The following is a 27401-nucleotide window of genomic DNA, read 5'->3' as shown; positions in this document are numbered from 1 at the left end:
AATTAGATTCCTGCAACTACAAGAAGAAGGACTGCCTAGCTGAAAACCCCTGCAGAGGAAGACCAGAAGACGACAACTGCCTTGGCTCCAGAAAACTCACCGGCCTGTCCTCCTGCCTTCCAAAGATCCTGCTCCAGCGACGCCTTCCGAAGGGACCAGCGACCTCGACATCCTCTGAGGACTGCCCCTGCTTCGAAAAGACAAGAAACTCCCGAGGACAGCGGACCTGCTCCAAGAAAGGCTGCTAACTTTGTTTCCAGCAGCTTTAAAGAACCCTGCAAGCTCCCCGCAAGAAGCGTGAGACTTGCACACACTGCACCCGGCGACCCCGACTCGGCTGGTGGAGACCCGACACCTCAGGAGGGACCCCAGGACTACTCTGATACTGTGAGTACCAAAACCTGTCCCCCCTGAGCCCCCACAGCGCCGCCTGCAGAGGGAATCCCGAGGCTTCCCCTGACCCGCGACTCTTTGAATCTAAAGTCCCGACGCCTGGGAGAGACCCTGCAACCCGCAGCCCCCAGGACCTGAAGGACCGGACTTTCACTGGAGAAGTGACCCCCAGGAGTCCCTCTCCCTTGCCCCAAGTGGAGGTTTCCCCGAGGAACCCCCCCCTTGCCTGCCTGCAGCGCTGAAGAGATCCCGAGATCTCTCATAGACTAACATTGCGAACCCGACGCTTGTTTCTACACTGCACCCCGGCCGCCCCCCGCGCGCGCTGAGGGTGAAATTTCTGTGTGGACCTTGTGTCCCCCCCGGTGCCCTACAAAACCCCCCTGGTCTGCCCTCCGAAGACGCGGGTACTTACCTGCAAGCAGACCGGAACCGGGGCACCCCCTTCTCTCCATTCTAGCCTATGTGTTTTGGGCACCACTTTGAACTCTGCACCTGACCGGCCCTGAGCTGCTGGTGTGGTGACTTTGGGGTTGCTCTGAACCCCCAACGGTGGGGCTACCTTGGACCAAGAACTGAACCCTGTAAGTGTCTTACTTACCTGGTAAAACTAACAAAAACTTACCTCCCCCAGGAACTGTGAAAATTGCACTAAGTGTCCACTTTTAAAACAGCTATTTGTGAATAACTTGAAAAGTATACATGCAATTTTGATGATTTGAAGTTCCTAAAGTACTTACCTGCAATACCTTTCGAATGAGATATTACATGTAGAATTTGAACCTGTGGTTCTTAAAATAAACTAAGAAAAGATATTTTTCTAGATAAAAAACCTATTGGGCTGGATTTGTCTCTGAGTGTGTGTAACCTCATTTATTGTCTATGTGTATGTACAACAAATGCTTAAACACTACTCCTTGGATAAGCCTACTGCTCGACCACACTCCACAAAATAGAGCATTAGTATTATCTATTTTTACCACTATTTTACCTCTAAGGGGAACCCTTGGACTCTGTGCATGCTATTCCTTACTTTGAAATAGCACATACAGAGCCAACTTCCTACAGAAGCCATCCTCGCTAACCTTGGAGTAAGGTTCCTTCCACCTCCCGAACTCATTTATGTTAACCAGAGGCTTGTGATACGTACAGTTTTTTTTAATTTGCGCCCCCATATGTAACATTCTAAATCGTTGCACAGCCCAAGTAGTAGCCAACAGCTCTTTTCAATCCCAGAATAGTTTTTTTCTGCATGTGATAAAGTACAAGATGCATATGCAACTACCCATGAGTTCCCTTTCTTTTGTTGAGACAGTACTGCTCGAATACGATATCCACCAGCATTCACTGACCATTCTCATGCGCAGTCTCAAACGATCTTAGACAAGATGCATTCACAATGTTCTTTTATAGTTGCAAACTCCTTGCATGTATTTGCTTCCAGCAAAACATTGTATTTTTCATGAGAAAAGCACAAAGATTCTCCACTTTGCATGCAAAATTTTCCAAAAAAAAACAGAATAAAATTCAGCCAATCCTAATAATGACAGAAGTTGTTCCTTACACTTCACATGACTAATTTTAGGCCGAAACAATCCTTAGAAATAATATGGCCTAAATATTCCACTTGTCTCTCACCAAATTTGCACTTTTGATCTTTAACAGTTAAAAAAAAGTCTTAGTGCCTGCAAAATTGCCTTTAAGTTTACTGTCATGATAAATTGTATCCTTTCCATATACTAATAAGTCATCTTGGAACACCTTTGCACCCTTTACATCTGAAAGTATTTTGGATGACTCCCTTTGGAAAACTGCAGATGCACTAGCTAATCCAAATGGCATCCTTTTATACTGGAACATTCTTTCTAGTGTAATAAACAGTGTGCAATGTTTAGACTCCGGATTCAATTGTATTTGATGATAAGCACTAGCCAAATCAATAGTTGAAAATACTGTAGCATCTCCAACAGGTGACATCAATTCCTGCAAATTTGGCAATGGAAATGAGTCTACCCAAATCGCATCATTGGGTGCTCGCAGGTCAACACACAGCCTAATATCTCCATTAGACTTCACTGAAATTGCAAATCGGAGAAACCCAAACAGAGCACTCAATAGGTTCAATAATATCCTTGTTACACAAATCCCATAACATTTCCTTTAAATTACCACTATAAATAAAGGGAACATTCCTCAACGTTTGTCTCCCTGGAACAGCATTCTGTTTTAATACAATTGTATGTTGGAAATTTTTCATCCTTCCCAATTGATTGCTAAAAACGGTTGGGAACATCTTCTTTAAGTCAGAGTACAAAACATTCTGCAACCAATCCGTACTCACCGTATACACTGGCAGAATCGCACTAGGGTCCACTTTCACCCCCAATTCACATATATGCAGCCAACCTAAATTCGTCGGCCACTTTCAGCTATAAGAACCTCTCATGAACACCTCTTCCCCCGCAAACTCAATTTCTGCCTGCTTTGCTCCCCCCCCCCCCCACCCCAATCGCAATTTTATGTCCCGAATAGCTACAAGGGCTTATTCTAGTATTTTGTAATTCTCTTCCAGGTCATAACCAATTAAATATTGGTTTTCCCATTATAGTGTACCATGCACACAAATCCACCATGACTTCCACATGAACCCCATCAACACTTCTGCAACACTTGGGAAACTGATGGTCTCTTTCCTTAACACTACTGCTTTGAATACTTAACACCATATTCTGCATACCTTCCTCAATTCCGTCATCATCCACGCTCTCCACAATGCAACTCACCGTCCTCCCAAAACTTTTACACACTCGAGCAAAATGTCCTTTTTTCTTGCAAGTACAGCTAATTTTTCCAACAACTGGACATCCACTAAAATTTGCAAAATGCAAGCTGGCACCACATCTGAAACATTTCTATATTGTTGTTTGTCCCAGTTTTGTTACCCTCGCCAACAAAACGTGTAGCAACCCTTTCCTTTTTTTTTTTCCTTACTATCCCTACTCTCAGTACATATAATGTCATTATCCTTTAATTCATTCCTCATAACTTGTATGCAACTCTCTAACCTCAATACTTGCCACTTCAATAGCTGTTTTCAAAGATATTTCTCCTGAAGAACATAGTTTCTCTTGTATTTTTAAAGATTTAGGCTTCATTAATAATTGATTTCTTAAAACTTGGTCATATGATCAAAAGCACAAGTAACTGCAAGACTTCTTAGTACACCATATACTAGTCAATCGACTCGTCCACTTTCTGTTCCCTGGAATAAAACGTATATCTTTCCATAACCACATTACTCTTCCTACCATACCTTTCATGTAACTGTTTTAACGCGCACTTGTACACATTTTCTCCATTCACATTTTAAACTGGTGGCAAATTTTTTTATTACCTCAATTCAACAGCCCCCAACAGATGTTTAAGCAATGACAAATTTCTTTCGGGCGAGCATTCACCTTCTTCCAATACATCCACAAACGTCTCAAATAAGTCCAACCACAATTCCCATTCAACTGGAGGATCTCATTGTTCATTTATGAAAAATGGTGGAGGTTGGATACTAGACATTGTACACAACAGTTCTGTATGTATAAATATGTAAGAAACATCACTAAAAAACCAAATCCACAATTCATAATAACATTAACCCAAAACAATCAGCACAAAATGTGCCAATATCGTAAAAATGAATTGTCTCTTAAATGTCCATGTGAATAATTACTATAGTGTTCCAGTAAATGTGCCTAAGAATATTGTGTGGATTCAACAGGCACAATGGTGTGCCTATCACCGTAAGAGTGTATAGAAAAGTTTATAATAGTGTTCTAGTAACTATGCACAAAATTATGTGAATTCAACAGGCATAAAGGTGTGCCTATCACCGGTTGTTCCAGTATAATTACATAGGAAAAAATCGACAGACATGATGGTGTCTGTACCACATTATAACCAATGGAGAAAATGGAAATCTTCCCAATCTTCAAAGATGGCTGCTGCACGCCGCATATGTGCTTAAAGGAACTCTGGCACACTCCTACCCAGAATTCCATGCTCATCCAAATGCATCCGATAGCAGGAAATACCTTGACCTCGTTGCGGCAAAAGTGAAACACTCGGGCCAAACCGGCTGCGTAACATCAACGCAGAGAGCCGACACCGCACGCAGCACAAACACGAATCCAGAATACGCGGCACCAACCGCATCCGCAAGTACAGCAACACAAAGCTGGAATTCGTAGTACCAACCACACTTACACCGCTGCTGCCTACCTCATTGCCATTGTGAAGACGCACATTCATCAGGTTGGAGCATTTCTTTTAATTTTTGTTTTTTTTAAAGACACGTTGGTTCATTACAGGAGCCGATATCAGCAACTCCACCTCAGGACCGTCGTCTTCCCAACCACCGCCCTCCAAACATTCTCCTTCCCTGCATTCCCCTAGGAGGTAGATCGAATGTAGATCTACATTTGATCCACGCGCCACACATACCACACAGTCTAATCTGGGGCCACCAAGACAACTTGGAGCCAGTCAGTCTGAATCTTCTTGATAACTCAGGGTACTGGTCTCATTGGAAAGGCATACAGGATATTCCTGAACTCCACTTGAGACAAAATCCATCTCCAAGTGAGAGACACCCAAGAAACTCCAAAGCAGTGACATTACACATTTTCAGCTGTTTCAGTCTTTGTTGCCTGCAAATGTGCAAGGAAGCAGGTCCTCTGCTTCAAAGAAGATGATGGTTGGTCCTTGATGTGCTTGCGGCCTTCCCAGTCTTTTGGAGGCTGATCAGCTTCAGGATGAGCCGCTTTTTGGCACAACCGTTGAGGAAAGCAGGCAGGCCAGCAGGGTTGGCACCAAGTCAGTTGCTGCTCCTCAGTTCTTTGGTGTCGTCCTTTTTTGGACCTACAAATCTAATTTCATGGTGTTAGGGGCCCACCTAAATACTCAATTTAGCAGTCCTAAGGGGAGTGAAGGGTAGTCGCCAATGGGCTACTTACACCTAGGATCACTACATCCCCTAGGTGACCACTTCCACTGGGGAGTGGGCATTACCTCTGTCAGAGTTCCTAATTTTGGCAAACTGCGGTGGCAGTGATCTCCCTCTGCTGCCAGCTTCTCGGCGCACTTCACAAAAAACCCGGATCGGTTTGTTCATAATTTTATACCAATATCAAAAGAATGTGGCTTTGTGTTCCAGTAGGTCTTTATTCAATTAAATCTGACACATAATATACACGTTTTTCAACCTCTGCCCATAAATTCATTGAAGCTGGGTTGTGAAATATGTAACGATTTAAAATGCTTTGCTGTATTTTATACTTCCTTCCCAATGCATTTTGGATACAAATGTGTGCGTGTGGGGGGGGGGGGGGGGGATTCCACTCTTATACGGGAATGAGATAACTAACTGTGCTGGTGAATATTAGTTGGTTTGACATGCTTACGCGGTGTCTCTCAGAAATGCGCCCCTGAAGTAACTCAAAACAACTATAAAAACAATAACCATGAGCGCAAGTTTAAACAGCGTTCTTGTATGACAACAGAATAATGTGCTAGCCCAGTACCATGTTGTGCCTTCAATAATATATGTAAGTGTATTCAACATGCGTATGAATCAATGGTGCAATATCTTATAAAAATGCGCTCCCCAGAAAACTACAACCAAACTGCGTGGCTTTTCATGCCTGTAAACTTTCACCTGCCCTTACCCTGAAAGACAAAAATCTCTCTTGTGGGCCAATTATCAATTGTACACTTAACCACTTCGCCGCCAGGCTTCACCCCCCTCCCCCGCCAGAAAAAAATAAAATAAATAACACACAACACACACACCCGGTGCCTAGTGGTTTCTACCCTCTTTGGGGATAGATCGGCTTAAAAATAGGCCAATCTGCAGAAATGGCCTAAAATAAATTTTACCCCCCTCCCACCCCCCCGGGGAACGACCCTTGCCTAAGGGGGTCGCTCCCCATATGCAAAAAACAGAAGTAAACAAAGAAAAATCTATCCCTGGTGTCTAGGGGGTTTCCGCCCCTGGGGGGTGGGGGCAGAAATAGCCTAAAAATAATTTCCCCCCCTGGGGAAAGGCCCTTGCCCACGGGGCTGCTCCCCTTATTATTAAGGGTCCAAAGAAAAAAAAATCCCTGGTGTCTAGTGGGCATTTCTGTTGCCCGATCACATCGCAATCTGCAAGCAGAAATGCTTGCAGAGACATGAAAGGAAAGGCTGTTCCTTTCATGCCTCTGCCTGCCCCCTCCACCCAAGCGGAAGAGAAATGCTGAGCATTTCTCTTCCACATCGTGCTGGAAGCATGCTTCCAGTGCAATGGGAGGTGACCTCGGATGAGGTTAGTACGCGATTGCATGCTGACATCAGATGTCACGGGGGTTGGGGTGGAAGGGGAAGCTATTCCACTTCCGGCCATGCCCTGGGGGGTGGGGGGGGGGGGGGAAGGCCCTCAGGGGGAGCACCAGCGCTTCCACCAAGGGCCTATACCAGGACGTAGTGGTTACGCTCGTGGCGCCTCAGTGCTGCGCCACCGGACGTAACCAGTATGTCCACGGCAGGGAAGGGGTTAATACATGCTGGAACGCTGTGTTTGTGTCATCACTGTGTTTTGGAATATGCGAATACCCAGAAATGCTTTCAAAAAGTGAACCAATCACATTGGTTGTGAAATTTAAAGAAACCATGCTAAAACGCTGCATTCATGAAATCACAATGTTTCTGAAAACGCGATTACCCGGAAGGGCTTTCAAAAAGTGAACCAATCACGTTGGTATCTATCCCCGGTGTGACCTATTAACCAATAACCCATGTTATGTTACCCATGACAGGCAACAAAAAGATATTTTTGTTGTAATTCTAGCAAAATCAACATGATACAAAATGCATGAATTCTCATAGATGCCTCCCCAAATTAACAAGTCAATTATATTCAGTGCATAGCATTAAAGAACCACCTCTCCCATTTGTGCCATATTATTAATTACCATATAGAAACTGAAAAGCGCTAACACATATACAGTTACTAACAAACATCCTATAATAATTAACAAGAAATCCGGTTTGTATGAGTGATAATGACGAAATCCTGCTTCTTGATAATTTTTTATAACAACCAATGACATGTACACACAGTGATGGAAATCACAAATCTAACCCACTAATATCAAGTGTTAATATCATTATTTAGAAGGCAGGATTTTGTTTTATCTGTCAATAACACAGTAAAACTGAAACAAAACAAAAAAAATACCGCTTAAAGCAAAATAAAACACTAAGTTAAAGAAAATATGTCAGATCCACAGTCATTCAGGCTACATGCTATTAAGCCTCTTGAACCAAAACAACTCTTTGCGACAACCTCTTCTGGAAGTCGCTGTCAACTTTAACTTGTACTACCTCCAGTATCTGAAATCTTAGTTGGGAAATGCTGTGACTTGCTACCATCCAATAGGCAGCCACACTTGAAGTAGGAACATAATTCCATATATTACTTTTGTTTTCAGAGATTCTCACTTTAATTTTTCGTTACGTTTTACCCACATTTGATTTCCCGCAGGAGCACTTTAAGGCACATATCACATTCTTAAATGTTAGAACCTGCTGACTGCTTCAAGTTGATGCGAGTTCCGTTCATGGGATGTGTAACGGTGTCTCCTAAACTCGCATTACTACAATGCACACAGTTCAGGCACTTCATGGTGCCTTTAAAAGATCGAGATTGTTAATGGTCTCTGCTTGACAACACCTCTTAAGGTTTTTGAATGATTATATGCAAATAATGTTTTTTGGCGGAATAGTCCAAGGAAATCTGGTTCATTATTTAATAGTTCGCACCTCTGGGTGATGATTCTCCTGATGTATTGAGCTTTAGTAAAATACTTCAATACACACCCAAATCTTGCTGACTTTTCGCTGGTGTGTTAAAAAAAAAAAAAAAAAAGTATTCTCACTCTGGTGTTGGTTAGCACATGAAATTGCACTGTTAAGTATTTGTAAGGGATGTTCTCTGGCCCTAAATTTGGTTTTGAGCTACTCATGTATGCTAGATAGTTCCTCAGGATTCTAAATGATTCGTTTCAATCTAATAAATTGTAAAAAAAAAAAAAAAAAAAAAAAAAAAAAAAAAAAAAAAAAAACACACACACACAACACCACACCCGGGGGTAACTCTTATTGACACATCCAAAAAAAAAATACATTGATGGATGAACTTGATGTCATCGCTTGTGTTTAATCGCCATATGATAAACAAAAAAAATACCAATAAACACTTTGTAAGTCCCTAGGTTATTAGACCATTGTAATGTTTTGTAAAATCCACTCAAATGCAAAAAAATTTCCATTAAAATATTTGGGTAGGTTGGTGCACCCGGAAACCCCATGGATGTCTAGCGTCTTTGTAAAAAGAACAAAAAAATAAAAATAAAAAAAATGTATCCTTGTAGGAAGTTGGCTCTGTATGCACTATTTCAAAGTAAGGAATAGTATGCACAGAGTCCAAGGGTTCCCCTTAGAGGTAAGATAGTGGCAAAAAGAGATAATACTAATGCTCTATTTTGTGGTAGTGTGGTCGAGCAGTAGGCTTATCCAAGGAGTAGTGTTAAGCATTTGTTGTACATACACACAGGCAATAAATGAGGAACACACACTCAGAGACAAATCCAGCCAATAGGTTTTGTTATAGAAAAATATCTTTTCTTAGTTTATTTTAAGAACCACAAGTTCAAATTCTACATGTAATATCTCATTTGAAAGGTATTGCAGGTAAGTACTTTAGGAACTTTGAATCATTTCATTAGCATGTATACTTTTCACATAAAACACAATAAGCTGTTTTAAAAGTGGACACTTAGTGCAATTTTCACAGTTCCTGGGGGAGGTAAAGTAATGTTAGTTTAAACAGGTAAGTAAGTCACTTACAGGTTTCAGTTTTTGGTCCAAGGTAGCCCACCGTTGGGGGTTCAGAGCAACCCCAAAGTTATCACACCAGCAGCTCAGGGCCGGTCAGGTGCAAAGGTCAAAGAGGTGCCCAAAACACATAGGCTATAAGGGAGAGAAGGGGGTGCCCCGGTTCCAGTCTGCCAGCAAGTAAGTACCCGCGTCTTCGGAGGGCAGACCAGGGGGGTTTTGTAGGGCACCGGGGGGGGACACAAGTCCACACAGAAAGTACACCCTCAGCAGCGCGGGGGCGGCCGGGTGCAGTGTGCAAACAAGCGTCGGGTTTCCTTTAGTTTTCAATGGGAGACCAAGGGGTCTCTTCAGCGATGCAGGCAGGCAAGGGAGGGGCTCCTCGGGGTAGCCACCACCTGGGCAAGGGAGAGGGCCTCCTGGGGGTCACTCCTGCACAGAAGTTCCGTTTCTTTAGGGGCTGGGGGCTGCGGGTGCAGGGTCTTTTCCAGCCGTCGGGAAATGGAGTTCAGACAGTCGCGGTCAGGGGGAGCCTGGGGATTCCCTCTGCAGGCGTCGCTGTGGGGGCTCAGGGGGGACAACTTTGGTTACTCACAGTCGTAGAGTCGCCGGAGGGTCCTCCCCGAGTTGGTTGTTCTTCACCAGTCGAGTTGGGGTCGCCGGGTGCAGTGTTGCAAGTCTCACGCTTCTTGCGGGGAGTTGCAGGGGTCTTTAAATCTGCTCCTTGAAACAAAGTTGCAGTTCTTTTGGAGCAGTGCCGCTGTCCTCGGGAGTTTCTAGTCTTTCTTGAAGCTGGGCAGTCCTCAGAGGATTCAGAGGTCGCTGGTCCCTTGGAAAGCGTCACTGGAGCAGGTTTCTTTGGAAGGCAGGAGACAGGCCGGTAAGTCTGGAGCCAAAGCAGTTGGTGTCTTCTGTTCTTCCTCTGCAGGGGTTTTTCAGCTCAGCAGTCCTTCTTCAGGTAAGTTGCAGGAATCTACAATCTTAGGTTCAGGGAAGCCCTTAAATACTAAATTTAAGGGCGTGTTTAGGTCTGGGGGTTAGTAGCCAATGGCTACTAGCCCTGAGGGTGGGTACACCCTCTTTGTGCCTCCTCCCAAGGGGAGGGGGTCACATCCCTAATCCTATTGGGGGAATCCTCCATCTGCAAGATGGAGGATTTCTAAAAGTTAGTCACCTCAGCTCAGGACACCTTAGGGGCTGTCCTGACTGGCCAGTGACTCCTCCTTGTTGTTTTCTTTGTTTCCTCCAGCCTTGCCGCCAAAAGTGGGGGCCGTGGCCGGAGGGGGCAGGCAACTCCACTAAGCTGGAGTGTCCTGCGGTGCTGTGACAAAGGGGTGAGCCTTTGAGGCTCACCGCCAGGTGTTACAGCTCCTGCCTGGGGGAGGTGTTAGCATCTCCACCCAGTGCAGGCTTTGTTACTGGCCTCAGAGTGACAAAGGCACTCTCCCCATGGGGCCAGCAACATGTCTCTAGTGTGGCAGGCTGCTGGAACCAGTCAGCCTACACAGATAGTCGGTTAAGTTTCAGGGGGCACCTCTAAGGTGCCCTCTGTGGTGTATTTTACAATAAAATATACACTGGCATCAGTGGGCATTTATTGTGCTGAGAAGTTTGATACCAAACTTCCCAGTTTTCAGTGTAGCCATTATGGTGCTGTGGAGTTCGTGTAAAACAGACTCCCAGACCATAGACTCTTATGGCTACCCTGCACTTACAATGTCTAAGGTATTGCTTAGACACTGTAGGGGCACAGTGCTCATGCACTGGTGCCCTCACCTATGGTATAGTGCACCCTGCCTTAGGGCTGTAAGGCCTACTAGAGGGGTGACTTATCTATACCTGCATAGGCAGTGAGAGGCTGGCATGGCACCCTGAGGGGAGTGCCATGTCGACTTACTCGTTTTGTTCTCACCAGCACACACAAGCTGGCAAGCAGTGCGTCTGTGCTGAGTGAGGGGTCTCCAGGGTGGCATAAGACATGCTGCAGCCCTTAGAGACCTTCCTTGGCATCAGGGCCCTTGGTACTAGAAGCACCAGTTACAAGGGACTTATCTGGATGCCAGGGTGTGCCAATTGTGGAATCAAAAGTACAGGTTAGGGAAAGAACACTGGTGCTGGGGCCTGGTTAGCAGGCCTCAGCACACTTTCAATTCAAAACATAGCATCAGCAAAGGCAAAAAGTCAGGGGGTAACCATGCCAAGGAGGCATTTTTTTTACACAACCCCCCCCCCCATACGAAAGAGGATGAGACTAACCTTTCCCAAGAGTCTTCATTTTCTAAGTGGAAGAACCTGGAAAGGCCATCTGCATTGGCATGGGCAGTCCCAGGTCTGTGTTCCACTATAAAGTCCATTCCCTGTAGGGAGATGGACCACCTCAACAGTTTTGGATTTGCACCTTTCATTTGCATCAGCCATCTGAGAGGTCTGTGGTCAGTCTGAACTAGGAAGTGAGTACCAAAGAGGTATGGTCTCAACTTCTTCAGGGACCAAACCACAGCAAAGGCCTCCCTCTCAATGGCACTCCAACGCTGCTCACTGGGGAGTAACCTCCTGCTAATGAAAGCAACAGGCTGGTCAAGGCCATCATCATTTGTTTGGGACAAAACTGCCCCTATCCCATGTTCAGAGGCATCTGTTTGCACAATGAATTGTTTGGAGTAATCTGGAGCTTTTAGAACTGGTGCTGTGCACATAGCTTGCTTCAGGGTGTCAAAGGCCTGTTGGCATTCTACAGTCCAGTTTACTTTCTTGGGCATTTTCTTGGAGGTGAGTTCTGTGAGGGCTGTCGCAATGGATCCATATCCCTTCACAAACCTCCTATAGTACCCAGTCAAGCCAAGGAATGCCCTGACTTGAGTCTGGGTTTTTGGAGCTGCCCAGTCCAGAATAGTCTGGATCTTAGGCTGGAGTGGCTGAACTTGGCCTCCACCTACAAGGTGTCCCAAGTAAACCACAGTTCCCTGCCCTATCTGGCATTTGGATGCCTTGATAGAGAGGCCTGCAGATTGCAGAGCCTTCAAAACCTTCTTCAGGTGGACCAGGTGATCCTGCCAGGTAGAGCTGAAGACAGCAATATCATCAAGATAAGCTGCACTAAAGGATTCCAACCCAGCAAGGACTTGATTCACCAACCTTTGGAAGGTGGCAGGGGCATTCTTTAAACCAAAGGGCATAACAGTGAACTGATAATGCCCATCAGGTGTGGAGAATGCTGTCTTTTCTTTTGCTCCAGGGGCCATTTTGATTTGCCAGTACCCTGCTGTTAAGTCAAAGGTACTTAAGAATTTGGCAGCCCCTAATTTGTCTATTAGCTCATCAGCTCTAGGAATGGGATGAGCATCTGTCTTGGTGACAGAGTTGAGACCTCTGTAGTCCACACAAAACCTCATCTCTCTCTTTCCTTCTTTGGTGTGAGGTTTGGGGACTAAGACCACTGGGCTAGCCCAGGGGCTGTCAGAGTACTCAATTACTCCCAATTCCAGCATCTTGTGGACTTCCACCTTGATGCTTTCCTTAACTTGGTCAGACTGTCTAAATATTTTGTTTTTGACAGGCATGCTGTCTCCTGTGTCCACATCATGGGTACACAGGTGTGTCCGACCAGGGGTTAGGGAAAAGAGTTCAGGAAACTGCTGCAGGACCTTCCTACAGTCAGACTGCTGTTGGCTAGAGAGGGTGTCTGAATAGATCACTCCATCCACTAAGCCATCTTTAGGGTCTGATGAGAGGAGATCAGGGAGAGGTTCACTCTCAGCTTCCTGGTCCTCATCTGTCACCATCAACAGATTTACATCAGCCCTGTCATGGAAGAGCTTAAGGCGGTTCACATGGATCACCCTCTTGGGGCTCCTGCTTGTGCCCAGGTCCACCAGGTAGGTGACCTGACTCTTCCTCTCTAGTACTGGGTAAGGGCCACTCCATTTGTCCTGGAGTGCCCTGGGAGCCACAGGCTCCAGAACCCAGACTTTCTGCCCTGGTTGAAATTCAACCAGTGCAGCCTTTTGGTCATACCACAACTTCTGGAGTTGTTGGCTGGCCTCAAGGTTTTTACTTGCCTTTTCCATGTACTCTGCCATCCTTGAGCGAAGGCCAAGTACATAGTCCACTATGTCTTGTTTAGGCTCATGAAGAGGTCTCTCCCAGCCTTCTTTAACAAGAGCAAGTGGTCCCCTTACAGGGTGGCCAAACAGAAGTTCAAAGGGTGAGAATCCTACTCCCTTCTGAGGCACCTCTCTGTAGGCGAAAAGTAGACATGGCAGGAGGACATCCCATCTCCTTTTGAGTTTTTCTGGGAGCCCCATGATCATGCCCTTTAATGTCTTGTTGAATCTCTCGACAATGCCATTAGTTTGTGGATGATATGGTGTAGTGAATTTATAAGTCACCCCACACTCATTCCACATGTGTTTTAGGTATGCTGACATGAAGTTGGTACCTCTGTCAGACACCACCTCCTTAGGGAAGCCCACTCTGGTAAAGATACCAATGAGGGCCTTGGCTACTGCAGGGGCAGTAGTCGACCTAAGGGGAATAGCTTCAGGATACCTAGTAGCATGATCCACTACTACTAGGATTTCTTTACAATCCTGCAATTGGAAATAGCTGTGATACAATTTTCCTCATGGAACTCTTACATTTCTCATTGTATGTGAAGTGTGCCGAGGAGCTGCCAGCAGAGTGAGCTCACTGCCAGCACAATTCACAAGGAGTGCATAGCTGGGACTAGGCACCTACCTTGGCACCACAGAGGACGAACTTGAGCTAATATGCTGAATATCACATTTCAGGTATTATCCATCAGGTGTGTGCAGACTGAACATAGGTATTGCAAGAGTTCCTAATTTCACAACAACCACAATGGTAAAATCCTAATGTGTGTGTTCACTTCAGGTAGCCCACCTTAGGTTCGTGACTAGCTGGGAGGAGCAAACGGGCCTCAGGGGAGTGGCATCCTCCAGGTATTGGGGGGAGCCAAACTGGCATATCAAAGCCGATGTGATCTTTGAAGCTCCCCGCCTCGGCATGCTAATTTACTAGCTTTCCTGCTGGAAGGAGTCTAAACACTCCTGCCAGAGCAGGCATTGTTTCGAACCTCAGAGCAGGGCTCTCGCCTCCTAGAGGGTCACAAACTCATCTGTGATGGCAGGCTAGGCAGCACACTAGAGGACTAGTAGGGTTCAAGGGGTACCTCTAAGGTACCCTCTGGATGCATGTATTAGTAATTCCATCACTGGAATCAGTGTGGATTTATTAATAAAAGGTGTTTGATACCAAACACTATAGGTTTCATGAAGCCATTATGTCACCGGGTAACCTCTTTTTGAGCAGTGCCCAGTACATACCTTAAGATGGCTCCCCTGTTCTTTTGTACTATCTAGTAATAGAACTAAACATCAAAGGGGCATATCTGCTCATGCAGATATATCCTCACCTAAAATATAATAATGCATCCTGCCTTGGGGCTCAAAGGCCTGCTGTAGGGATGACATATTAAATACAGTGACTTTGGCATGTCACACAGGAGTGTGCCATGTCATGTTTTCACTTCATGGTTTACACCATCTCAAGCAGCCTGCAATCGCAGTCTGTGTGGTATTTGTGCGTGGTTCCCTTAGGGCGGCATAAGATACTCTGCAGCCCTAAAGGACCCTCTTTAGTACCCATGCACTAGGTACCAGGGGTACCATTTACTAGGGACTTACAGTGGCCTTAAAGTCCTTTGCCAAATGTGTTAAAGTTAATCATCACCTTGTTTTAAGGAAATAGTATTGGCACAGAGGCCTGGTTGGCAGGCCTCGGTGCACTGTCAGTCGAAAATTCAGTATCCAGTAGCTCTTAAAGGGACAAAAGGTATGGTCGAGTGGGGGTGGGGACAGCCACAAAGAAGTTTAGTTTCCTACACAAGGGGAATATTGTAATGTGAGGATTCTGCATTTAGAAATCTATTCGAAGCAAAGATTATAATAGAACCTAAACAAATCAAGATACTTTACTTGGTGATGCAAAAATGGTAAAAATTCACCAATATCTCGTTTGCACATGTGTGCAATATAGCTATTATCAGAAAAACTGAAAGTCTGTTCAAATGTAGTGGCAATTCAATGGAAATGTGCTGTCTATAAATGACAGCGCTCTACCGCAAGAAGCATTAAGTACATTACATATATTTCCATTAAAACTAGGTGAGTCACAAAAGTTTACTCTAAAAAGTTTAGGAACCACTCATAATGCACGTTTAGTGATGTAATCTGGTTCCCATCACTAGTGATCATGCCTTCTGATCTGGCTCAGAAGAGTCAACTGACTGATGTCAGGACACTAATCATATTGTAATTTCCAGCGATGTAATCAATATGCTAATTAGGCAGTTAGACATGAAAAATCATTTTTTTAGCACAAAATGTTTGTAAGTACACAGCACAAACAACGGTGTCTTTGGGGTCAGATGTTTAATACAAACAACACAGCTATATTTAAACAAAACTAAGAGTAACATTGGCTCCTGGGCTCTAGGATTGGCTATGGTTTTGGGGGAAATAATTTATGTGTAAGGAAAAACCTACATAGATTATTCTGAAGAAAACTTATTTTCTAATTCCCTGTATTGGAAGAAGGTTCATGTGCTTGTTTGGCATACCGCAAGTGTCCTACTATTTTCTATTGCATGCTTATTTCCCAATCTCCAATGCAAATTACTGGGTTTATGTACTATTAATGTTTAGAACAACTTCGAGATGCAACTTGAGCAGATAAGTGGGTTTCCTGCACAGCAGGGAGTAGGTGGCCACTTCCCAAGGTAGCAGCACTTTTAGTGGTACAATTACTTGAAGTCAAGGTGAGCGAGGGAGAAGAAAACCTATCGGGACGCATCTGACTGTAATTTAGACCTGGACATCAGGACAAACAAGTAAAGAGGTTTGTAGTAGTAATAAATCTGCTGCAGCTTAACGTGTGTTGCAGGATTTGTGCCATCAGATCGAGAAACAATCCACTATCTGTAACCTGCAAATATGCTGTAGGTTCTCCCCACTCCAAAAACAGATTTTACTTTTCCCCCGCAAAGCCATAAAGAAACCATCAGTATTTCAGCAGTTTTGCACATATTCTGCAAAAACCACGGACTGTTTTTATGTATGAATGACTAAGAAAGAACACTAAATTCAAAACGGCCCCTACCACGATGCCCAATCACTAACCAACATGCAAAACTTACCATCCTCGTGCGCAAGACGTTCAGCCTCTTTCTCTAGCATGTTCCTCTCCTTGTCCACCTCCATGACACAATGCAAAGCAGTTTTGTCCGTTGGAGGCATCTCACGAGTAAGATGATAGATGTCGATGTGATCTGGAATAGGTACTTCACGCTTCCCAATGGCAGACAGAAGCATTGATTTTCCTGGAAGAAAAAATAAATATTGGTCTCAAACTCACAAGTTCCGCTAATACCGTTCAACTGGGTCCTTGAAGGACTAGCCACAAAAGGAAGATGCTTAAGGACCAGCAGAGAAGTTGGTGAAAAAAGTACAGGAGAGAAAGAAAAAAAAATGAGGAAGTTGAGGAGGATGGGCAAGACGTATGGAGGAGAGAAAGGGGTAAAATGTACATGAATAGGATGGCAGAGCCATGTGACTTAAGTGAAAAACTGTATTACTCCTTAGCACCACAACTGAAACCTCAATGACCCACCACCTACCTGCATCACAGCAGAAAGGAGAAGCTATTCTAAAAATGTCCCTACATGGGTAGCTCATATCTGAATCTTTTGAGATGTCTGCTCACAAAGACATCACTCCTTACTCTCATGAGCCCTCCTCATAGGAGAGCACATCTTGTGGCCTGCGTTGCTATTGCTTCTTTTGCTGCAAACGCAGACACTGCTTTGCATTAAGTCATATAGGCACCTGTGTGGTCGGGTGCCTAGACCTGGCAAGTAGACTGTAGAAATGCAGCATATACTGTTAGGGGAAATCAGGGCATTTCACTGCTTAGCTGTAGGGAAATTGACTTTTGCATGCTCACCCCCACTGATGATCTTATGTACTTGTGTAAAGACTGCACACTGGGGGTTTTGGGGGGTGGGTTGATATCCAGCACCAAGGGTATGCGCTCTACCCCTTTAAAGTGTGTACCAATCGGCACAAATTGCCAATCCCTAATTAGGAGGGTTAACCTACATGTACGTCCCTAGTAAAATGCACTTAGGGTATCTAGGGCCTCTAAGTTAAGATGTCAAAACTATAGGTACTAATAGGGAGGTACTTGCCATCCTGAGTCATAACCAGACTTCTTATGAACAGGGTACTAACGCCAGTACAGATCTGAATGTTCTAACATACAGGATATTATTGCCCTGAAAGCCCAACCTCTTCTTTAAGGTGCAGATAAAACAGAAGCATTATAGATATTACAACTCTGTACACTTGCCTTTCCCAACTATCCCACTCCCAACACACACACACACACTTCCCCACCCTTACCAACCAGGCTGCTATTGGAAAGAATGCTTTTCCAAGAAGTTGTTACCTATTATCCATTAACAACGGCTGTATTTAGTTACCCGTTTTTAAGTCCAACTTGCCTATTGTTGCAAAGTCTTTAAAACATGCATGTACTGGGTCTTAGCACCAATCAAAAGAGCATTTCTTCCTCAACTAATGTGACTGGCTATTAGGTGCACCTTCCCACCACTCATGGACAATTTCACATCTCAAAAGATTACCAAATTATCAACTTTATTCTTCACCTTTTGCGTGCACTGTATACTGAGCAGACCTTTTTCTTTTGTTTCGCACAGAGGACAGCACAAGTAAAGCACTTGTAGAAGCAATGCAAGCTTCCTCCACACACAGCACAAGGCGATAGATAGACACTAGACACTTCAATTACACCAGTCCAATTTTTAAAGATGAAGCAAAACTAATCAGCCAGTATCTCTGGTGGGCAGACTGTGGGTGGTTATACGGGACCACAGAGCGCATGAAAGACTCCTAGAAGGCAGCATTGGCTACACTTGTCAATAAGTATTCAGAGTTTTTCCTTTAGGGAGAGCTTCACCGACATTATCCTTTGCTGCCTCAGTGCAGACGATGGGTAATGTGATTTTCAGATTGGTCTAAGCAAGTTGCCTACCGAAGCCTCCAATGTCCCCAAGATGTCAACAAATTGCATAAAAAGGCATTAATGCTAATGGAAAAGTTGGATGCCTCAAAATGCAAAATAAGTAGCTTGGGACAAAGAAAAAAAAAAAAAATCAGTCACCCTCGGGACACCCAGCATTGGCAAAGTCATAAGGTCCACCTTTTATGTGCTAAAGCAGTCAAATAACATTGCACATGCTTCTGTTTGCATATGTAAGCACACACTTTTTGATACAAAACACGGGACCATTCTGTCCCTACTTGTAAAAACTTCGCAAACAAGGTAGTGCCCCACCCAAGGACCAGGTCGTCTTGCCCCCCCGACTGGTGCTTCAGGCCTCTGCATGTGAAGCACATACTTCAAAACTTCACAAACCAGGGAAATGATCCGGATATAACCATTCTCGGCTAAATGAACTCTGTACTGAAGCCAAACTCTTCACAAAGTTATTGGTCCTGGAAGCTGACAGTCTATTTATCCATTTAATACCTCCTGATCATCTGCGTTCTTGTAAGAGGGGGTCACGCTTATGACAACATGAGGTGAATGAAGCGACTAGTAGAAATGGTAAGGAGGAAAAAAAAAAAAAAAAAAAAGCTAACTATATTGGAGACCTTATGCTGAAAAGGTAACAGTCGACTGGGCTTTCTTACACAAGTAAGACAGTTTGGGACGTGTTTAATTCATGGGTGCCAGCCAACTACATTAATTCAAATGTGAGGAGAAATTCAATTACCATCCTGGTGAGGGCGGCCGGTTTGGCGGTTATGCTTTGTAGGAGCACCAAATAGGGGTGCCCCTTAACACTGTGCTCCCCATCCATTCCCATTTCAGCAGAGAATTAAGTTAGTTTAATCTAGCGTCAAAAGAATACAGGTAAACCCTAAACTGACTCTGGATCCCAAAGAGTAGCCTTAGGTAATACAGGGATGGTTCTTTAAAAAGGACGACAGTAACCCCCTTAAAAAAAAATATATATATATTATATATAAATAAAAAAATCTTGGTGTGAGATTAACACTTTGTTTGCCACACTACAAAGCTAATTTCCCCATCTCACCTATCCTTCATTCGGGAAGAGCTTCTAAGAAAGCAGCCCTTTATCAGTCAGTAGCTAGATACGTCTGACTTGGTGCTTTAATGTTTACTTTAATTTCAATCTGATTAAAATGGGCCAGAACATCTTTGATTAAATTCAGAATGGTTGTACTTTTGAAGTGGGAGGGAAGAAATCCAGACTTCCTTAAAGGCAATAAAGAAATGTATAGCTGGCCTCCGATTACTGCAACCTAGTACAGGTGTAGTCCACCCGAACCAACGTAAACCATTTTTTTTATTATTAACAGTGGAGTGGTCCAAAAATGTGTCAAAAAAATATGGACTAAGCATAGACTGGTAAGGACAAGCAATGTCCCCTTGTTCCCTAAATTCCCGAGGCCAGCTAACTCCTACCATAGCACCCTGATAGGTATAACTTTAATCCGTTTCCCCGGTCAACATAGGAGGAGAGTAAACAGGGGCCCTTCAGCAACTGCAGAGGCTGTAGAATACTCACGGTAAGTTCTACAAGGGGTACAAACGAATCCATGCAAACAGCATTTTGATACAAAGGATGAGCGTCCGCACTACTCACATGTGACGTTTGGTAATCCTCCCACCATAAAAGCAATCACTTACAGCACATAATGTTTATAGCCTCTGGACTAGTCAAGTGGCACGATCGTGGCAATTTGGATACCCTGATGTCGGCCTCGACTGGATGTCTACATGATATACTGAATTATTCATTTGCATGAATTGCAGGGAATGCCCTGCTGAAGGTTATCACTGGGAGTATCGGTAACATACACAACAGGGTGATGGACCTCAAGCTTATGTACAATTGATATTACATCAGTTAATATGCACAATACCCCTCCCTACACCAATTCCGAATGCTGATGTTAGTGTGGGCTTCGAAATAAACCTCCCACTTCCTCCACCCTCGTTTTCCACAAAAAAAAAAAAAAAAACAGCTCTCTTACCTACTCCATTAAGCCCAATGAGCCCATAGCGCCGGCCAGAGTTTAGTTCTAGCCTTGTGTCTGTGAGGAGCTCCTGTCCGTGGAACGTAAGTGACAAGTTAATGATGTGGACATCAGTGCTGTTTGGGTGGGAGGAGAGCACACCAGTCACCGCTCGAGCTGCAGCTTTTTTCAACTCAAACTCTTCCAGTTCCTTGGTCATCTCATCGACCTCTAAAAAGGAGAAAGGTTAGGGAGGAATAAGAGACTGGGTTGTGCAACATGCAGAGTGCAATGTTTTTTGTTTTTACCAACAGGCCATACACAGAAGCCACCTGCCTTTGTGTATAACAATCACAAGAGAAGCAAAACGTCTGTTAATACACACATTTTCTATGCCCCACATCTCCAACGCGGTGATAAAAATCGAGTGATCCACGAGAGAGAAGAGGGGAGAGAAGATGAACAGAAGTTTGAAGAGAAGATGTGGAAGTATAGAAGAAAGGGGAGAAGACCAAAAAAAAAGCTAAAGATGAGGAGAGAAGGAGGCCTGGACAACGGAAAGGACAGGAAGAAGGGTGCCAAGAATGTTGAGTAAAGAATGACCAGACAGAACTAAAATTGGGAAGCGAATAAAGGAAGGGAAAGATATGAAAATGAATGATGAAGAAATAAAGTAAGATGAAATTGGTAAGAAAACAGAAGGCAAAGCAGGACAAGAAAGTGTGAGCAGCAATAAAAACAAAGAAAAGAGATTTGGAAAAAAACTTAAAACGGCCTCGTAAACAAGAGGCATGTAAAATTAGATTACAAGAGGACTAAACATAGTGGAAAACCCTGAAGAAGAAAAAACTAATTTACTTTTTCACATTTTAAGAAAAATCTATATTATGTTTGCGATACAGTTTATTCATAGGGGGCAACTAGCTATGGTTAAATACTATTTAAAGACAGGTATAAGAACTCCTTCACAAACACGTACACTATCCCCCGATTGAAAACAAGCAGCACAACAATGCTCCCAGCCAGAAGAATCCATGCACTCCCTCCCTGTGTAAGCCTAGTTACACTGTACTCACACCAGTAAGCTAAGCCCAACAGATCTAGTCCAGCATGAGATATTGGCAACTAAACCTAAGAAGCACAAGTATATTAACTATGTAACAATCAAATTATTAAAGTCATAGTATATTCTGGGCATAGGTCTTATCCTGAGATGTCCTACAAGCTAATATGCCTGTCTTTACCACAATCAGGACTGGTGCTTTTAATTAATAGTAACCGCCTACAAGGGTGTTTTCGAATGCTAAATTCAATAAACTGTTTCATCACCAAACGCACCTGTCATAACCAAGCTTCCTTCACTCACGCTATAGGGCAAGACAGACTCAAAGAAGCACTCATCAAACATTGTCTTACCTAGATTTTCTGTTCCATTGGTCTGTTCACACTTCTCCTCCAGTCCACCCTCCTCATCCTCGTTTCTCTTAGGTCGTTGGCGAGCTTTGGCTGCTTCCTTCTTCTTCGCAGCCTTTTTTTTGGCCAAGTCGGAGGGCATGGCAGCGAAGTCTTTGCTTTGGAACCTGCCAGATGTAATTAGAACGCTATAAAGATAAAGGCAGAAAAAAGGTGTGGGGGAAATCCTGGAATTAGAAGCAGCCGACAATTTGTCAGACCAAAGAAAAAGCATATATGGTAGACGGTGATAAGAGACAGGACATAAAGAGACCAGTAATCGCCAACACTAAAGCTGGAAAGAAAACATCTAACAAGCTTTATAAACCCGTTTTACTCCCCTCACCCCTAAAATAATCCTATAATTATTAACAAATACACCCTCCGCTTGGATCTCAATGTATCGCGAAGTACACTCTCAGCGTGCCTAGAAGTATCACTCCCTTACAGTGAATAAATGGCCCGGGGGGGGGGGGCGAAGGATAGTGACGGCCGGTAAAGAAACATTGTGATAGGGGCGAAGAAGGGACGTTCGGTAAACTGAGAAGCTGAAGTAAGCGATTACCCTGGGGTTGATGAGGTAAATATGGCGGGGAAAGTTCAGTACTGACTCGTAGAATTGGGGGAGCGAAAAAAAAGACGGATGGAGGTAAGCGAAGATGAGCTAATGAATAAGGAGGAGAGGAGAGAGGTGGCTATACTGGAGACGTGAGGGCGGGGTACATGAAAAGTTGGCGAGGACGAGTGTATGAAATGTTGGTGATGGCAGGCAAAAAACAATGCCAATAACGGGGGACTGCGTGTGAGGAACAGACATTCGTTAGCTTCTAAGAACAGCCTTTAAGACCCTGCCTTGTTTTACCTACCCAAATTTTCCTTCGCAATGGTTCCACAACCCTGAGTGACCCAGCTTCGTTTACCTGCCTCAGTTACCCTCAAAGACCGCCTCCTTTTACGAGCACTCTGTTCACAATCCTCACCTCCACTTCGCTGTTCTTCTCCAAAAGGAACAAGCAGCAGCACCGGCCCTCGTGCCACCGGCTAGCCAACCAATAGGGATCGACCTTATTGCGAAGCGTCAAGTCCACAACCGTCAGCGCTTTCCCACGGCGCCCTGGGAAATGGAGTTCAAGTGTTTCACAGACCGGGACGTGAAGGGTTCTTGTCCTTATTATTGGAAATCCCAGAACACATAACTGCAAAACAAGGCATTGGGGGGCCTCGCCAATTCACTGAAGTATCGGCTGAACGTATTGTAATTGTATCTTTACAGACCTTTGTGATGATGTTAACGCTGAATTTGTACTAATAACTATTCATGTATTTTGAATATTGAATCTGCATTGAAAGTGAATTAATATAGATAATAATGCACGACTTGAAAAATGTACCTTCTTGCGTGGCTGCTAGTGATCATGAAGTGTCCTTATTAATATTAAATGACATGTTCATGTTTAGATTAATGTAGCAGTATGTTATATTAATGCTTACTTATTATGTACTTGTTTTATTAATTGTAGGCCATCAGTTAGGGAGGTCTTGGGCCTAGTTTCACAGCCTTATGTTAAGTTGCACTGTTTAAATAATTCACATAAAATAGCTGTTTAGAGAATTGAATACCTGCATTGTCTCACTGTGTTGACCAAGCACTAGTAAATGCTTTCTTTCCCATGAGAATTGTTTGCTAGAATATGCTGTACTAGTGTTGGAGTGTGAACTTTGAAATCAATATTAACATGAAAAGTTTGCAATATAATGTGTAATGAAGCTGCATAGAAGATATGTTTACCTAGAGAAAAATAATGTACACGTTTGAAATGTGCCCACGGGGAGTGACCACCAATGTATACAGTGATTAATGAAACTAATGATGACTTAACAATGTACTAATGTATTATTTTGTATTAGCATTAAGGATTTTGTATAAGGGTTTAGCTAAGTTAATCACCAGGCCTTAGTTAGCAAGGGTCTGGGCCTAGCTGCCTGGTCTCATATTAAACTGTGTTTTTCTAATGTGCAATGTGCTGCTTTCCTTGAAGGACACGAAGCTGTACTTTTCCCGAAGCTAGAGATATGTATGTAGCCGTAGTAAATTCTTTCTCATGGGACCCGACTTGCCCAAGGAGACATTCTTGCCGAATGCAACAGTGTAATTCGCAACAGGTGCAAGGTCGCCTGGACTAGGAGAAGACAATGGAACTACTGACTGGAGCGACAAGTGTAACTTTTCTTACCTGACATTTCACCCGATGAAGACGTCAATTACAGGAGCCAATCGACTGCATGAGAACTGTGTTAAGTGAAAATTCTAGTAAGGTGTGTGAAGGATTATTGGATAGAGATAGCGATGCACCAAATATTGCTCAATGGGAAATTAGAGACTTGTTAGACAGTTTTGATACAACGGCGTGACCCAAGGAGAAATCAGCCATTCTTCCTTGCCATTCTTTGCCATTACCGAACAATTCCGCCAAGCCATTACCTTGCTATTCTGAGAGACTTTGGGGGGCGGTCAAAGACCGCCAGGGCTGTTGAGGCGATTGCACCGCCAACAGGCTGGCGGTGCAATCCAGGGCATTATGACCCGCCACAGTCGCACCGCCGGGGCCGGCGGTTTCCCACCACATTTGCCCCAGCGGTGACGCTGCCCAGGGGATTACAAGTCCCCGACCACCAGCCTTTTCCTGGTGGTTTGAACCGCCAGGAAAAGGCTGGCAGTACGGTGAGTCGGGGGGCCCCATGACAGGGCCCCATGCAGCTTTTCACTGTCTGCTTAGCAGACAGTGAAAAGCCCGATGGGTGCAACTGCACCCGTCGCACGGCCACAACACCGCCAGCTTCATTTGGAGCCGGCTCCTGTGTTGCGGCCGAGATCCCCGCTGGGCCGGTGGGCGGAAACCAGGTTTCCGCCCGCCAGCCCAGCAGGGATCTCATAATGACCGTGGCGGGAGTGCGGCTGCCTTGGCGGCCGCCCGGCAGTCAAGGTTATAATGAGGGCCTTTTTCTTTAGCTGTCTTATACCTTAAACCATCCTCACCTCATTCCTTGTCTGAAATGCACTTCTCCTCCTTATGAGGGAAGAGCTTCTTCTTAGCTGTGCCCTACTGAGACTTACCTGTTCTATCCTGGCTGATGGCGAATAGACTGATGTCCTGAGGACGAAGACTGACGCTGTATGCTGACCCATTTGGATGGGTAACTATCTGATGATAAATTGTAATTGTCTGTTTGCCTTTTCTTTCTAGGTACCAACTGCTCTTTTGATAGAGGCCATAGTTAGATGTTTTCCAGATTTGTGTTGCTAAACTGTTTTGCATGAAGCCCAACATGCTGATGCTAATTCGAGGTTAGTTAAGGAGTTCACTAATACCGGAAGCAAATAGGCAAATGACTGAATTCATGCTTTGTTGAATAATGTACTAATGATGCTCTGCTAAAGTTGATTCATGTTAACGTTGTGCTTTGTTCTAATGTTCATGATCTATGCTTTGATAAAGTTTTGCTTGAGTTGCCAAGTTGATGTGCTTGATATTGTTAAGACGAATAAACATGATATTAGAATTGCAACAAATAGGGAATAAATATCCTAACACTAGATTTGTGTGGGTATTCATGACCGCAAGGTCGAGGTGTGTTTGATTCTCAATAAATGTTATTGATTAGCTTGATTGATTAGTTATTGTGAATATTGATGAGGTTATTGATCTATTGATTGCTATGCCAAACAAATATCTCGTTCCGGGAAGTCCCCAAACATGGTCAGAAGGTTCATTGGCCTAAAACGAGTCCCTTGTAGGTGAATCATCAAGGTTCGGACGCGTTATCACTAGCTATCAATACACTGTATAGTTTAGTATGTGTGAAAGCGATGTTCCCAGGAGCTAACAATGGATGCACTGACTGAAGGACAGAGAGATACAAAATTGTTACCTGATGAGTCCAACAATGGGAACAGGAGAAGATGAGCCAATCATCAACATGTGAAAGACAGTTTAGTTATATCTTAGATATGAAGTTCTACTTTCATTGGACTAGATGAAAGCATACAATTCTTTAACCAATAGCAACGTGGGAAGTGTTCTAAAGAATTTTAACTTAGCCTAACCATACGGAGAAAAAGACACACTTTTCCATTTCCTTCTTCATCAATGAGGTGTACTCGTCTTAATCCTTTAATTAGTGTATTCTATCTTGAACTTTATTGCGTAATTCCGATGCTGACCGAACAGATATCCAGTTGACGAAGTCAGTCTCAGCCTGCTGATCCATACCGAGGAGAGGTACTAGCCATATGTTATTGTTGATGTCATTTGTCTTTTGTTCCTAGGTACCAACCGCTAATTTTGATAGAGCCAAAGCTAGACGATTTCCAAATTTGTGTTGACTAAATCATTTTGCTAGAAGTCCAAACATGCTATTCTAATCAGAAGGTTAGCTAGGAGATTCACAGAAGGTGTTTGCTAACTACTAACAACAGTTGATGTCATTTCTTTACTGAATCTAAATGTATGCTATTTCTATTGCACAGTTATTCCTGCTGTTGATTTGTACTGTAATTCCAGATTGTGTAACAATTCTTTAGGAGATTTAGTCAACCAGTGTTGTTTCTGTATGTTTATTATTTGGTTTTACGATTGTGTTACGTGATATTAGCATTGTTAATATAGGGAAATAAACATTCTAACTTTTACATAATGGTGTGGTTATTCATGGTCATGGTGTGTAGAAATTACTGACTCCAAAGATTATTAATTAACATTGTTATTGATTGGTATTGAAATTGAGTCCTATGGTGGGAATTACTCAGCGCGGTCAAAAGGTCCATCAAACCTCTAACGCGTCCCCTTATAAATTAAAGATAAGAAACCAAATAAGGTCAGACACGCTAACAATGATAATGGACACACACACTGGAAGTTGATCAAAATCCAATTTATTTAAGTTAGCAGCTTACAAGCAAGTACTGGCAAGGCCAATAGGTCTTGCCTATGTGAGATTTATTGGTTTTGCTATTTTTAAGCTATTTTGCAAATAGTTGAAAGTAATGTAAAAAAAAGCTGCATGTCATAGCCAGCATTGTCTGCGTTATACCACTCTTTTAAATTTTCAGTTATGCTACACTGAAGCTAACTCTGCTGTATAATATGGCAAAAAAATTGACAAAGCCAACAGATCTCATTTAGGTGAGACCTACTGGCTTTGCCAATGCTTGTTATGGAATGCCTTATGCTTAGTTAAAAGTATTTATATAGTGGTTACAACTGCTGAAGTGCTAATGTTATAAACTGGAGAATGGCTTTGCCAAGGTGTTATTGTGTCCAGATTCAGAAGCATTTTAGGGCCATATAAAAACAGACAAAATGTGCCATATAAATGTGCTGAATGTAACTTAAGTTGTAGGTAGACTGAAAAGTCCAATAGGTTACAGCCTGCATTACAGTGATGCCTTAGGCTATGTGTTACTTTGGGGCAATGGTTACAAAA

At 43.7% G+C, this 27401-nt stretch overlaps 1 protein-coding gene across 1 annotated transcript in view; it reads right to left on the bottom strand.

Moving 5' to 3' along the window:
• Positions 1 to 23046, bottom strand: part of ABCF2 (ATP binding cassette subfamily F member 2) — a 293880-nt gene extending 270834 nt beyond the window's left edge. The window contains exons 1-4 of the mRNA XM_069212334.1: positions 22898 to 23046; positions 21882 to 22066; positions 20484 to 20696; positions 16518 to 16717 (exon numbers count right to left, since the gene is read on the bottom strand). Coding sequence (XP_069068435.1) covers positions 16518 to 16717; positions 20484 to 20696; positions 21882 to 22020 — 552 coding nt within the window. The 5' untranslated portion in view covers positions 22021 to 22066; positions 22898 to 23046. The remainder of the gene's footprint in view (positions 1 to 16517; positions 16718 to 20483; positions 20697 to 21881; positions 22067 to 22897) is intronic.
• Positions 23047 to 27401: the final 4355 nt, after the last annotated feature.

This window comes from Pleurodeles waltl, chromosome 10 (genome assembly GCF_031143425.1).
Source record: "Pleurodeles waltl isolate 20211129_DDA chromosome 10, aPleWal1.hap1.20221129, whole genome shotgun sequence".
Classification (NCBI taxonomy): domain Eukaryota; kingdom Metazoa; phylum Chordata; class Amphibia; order Caudata; family Salamandridae; genus Pleurodeles; species Pleurodeles waltl.
This window is presented reverse-complemented; position numbering and strand designations above follow the sequence as displayed.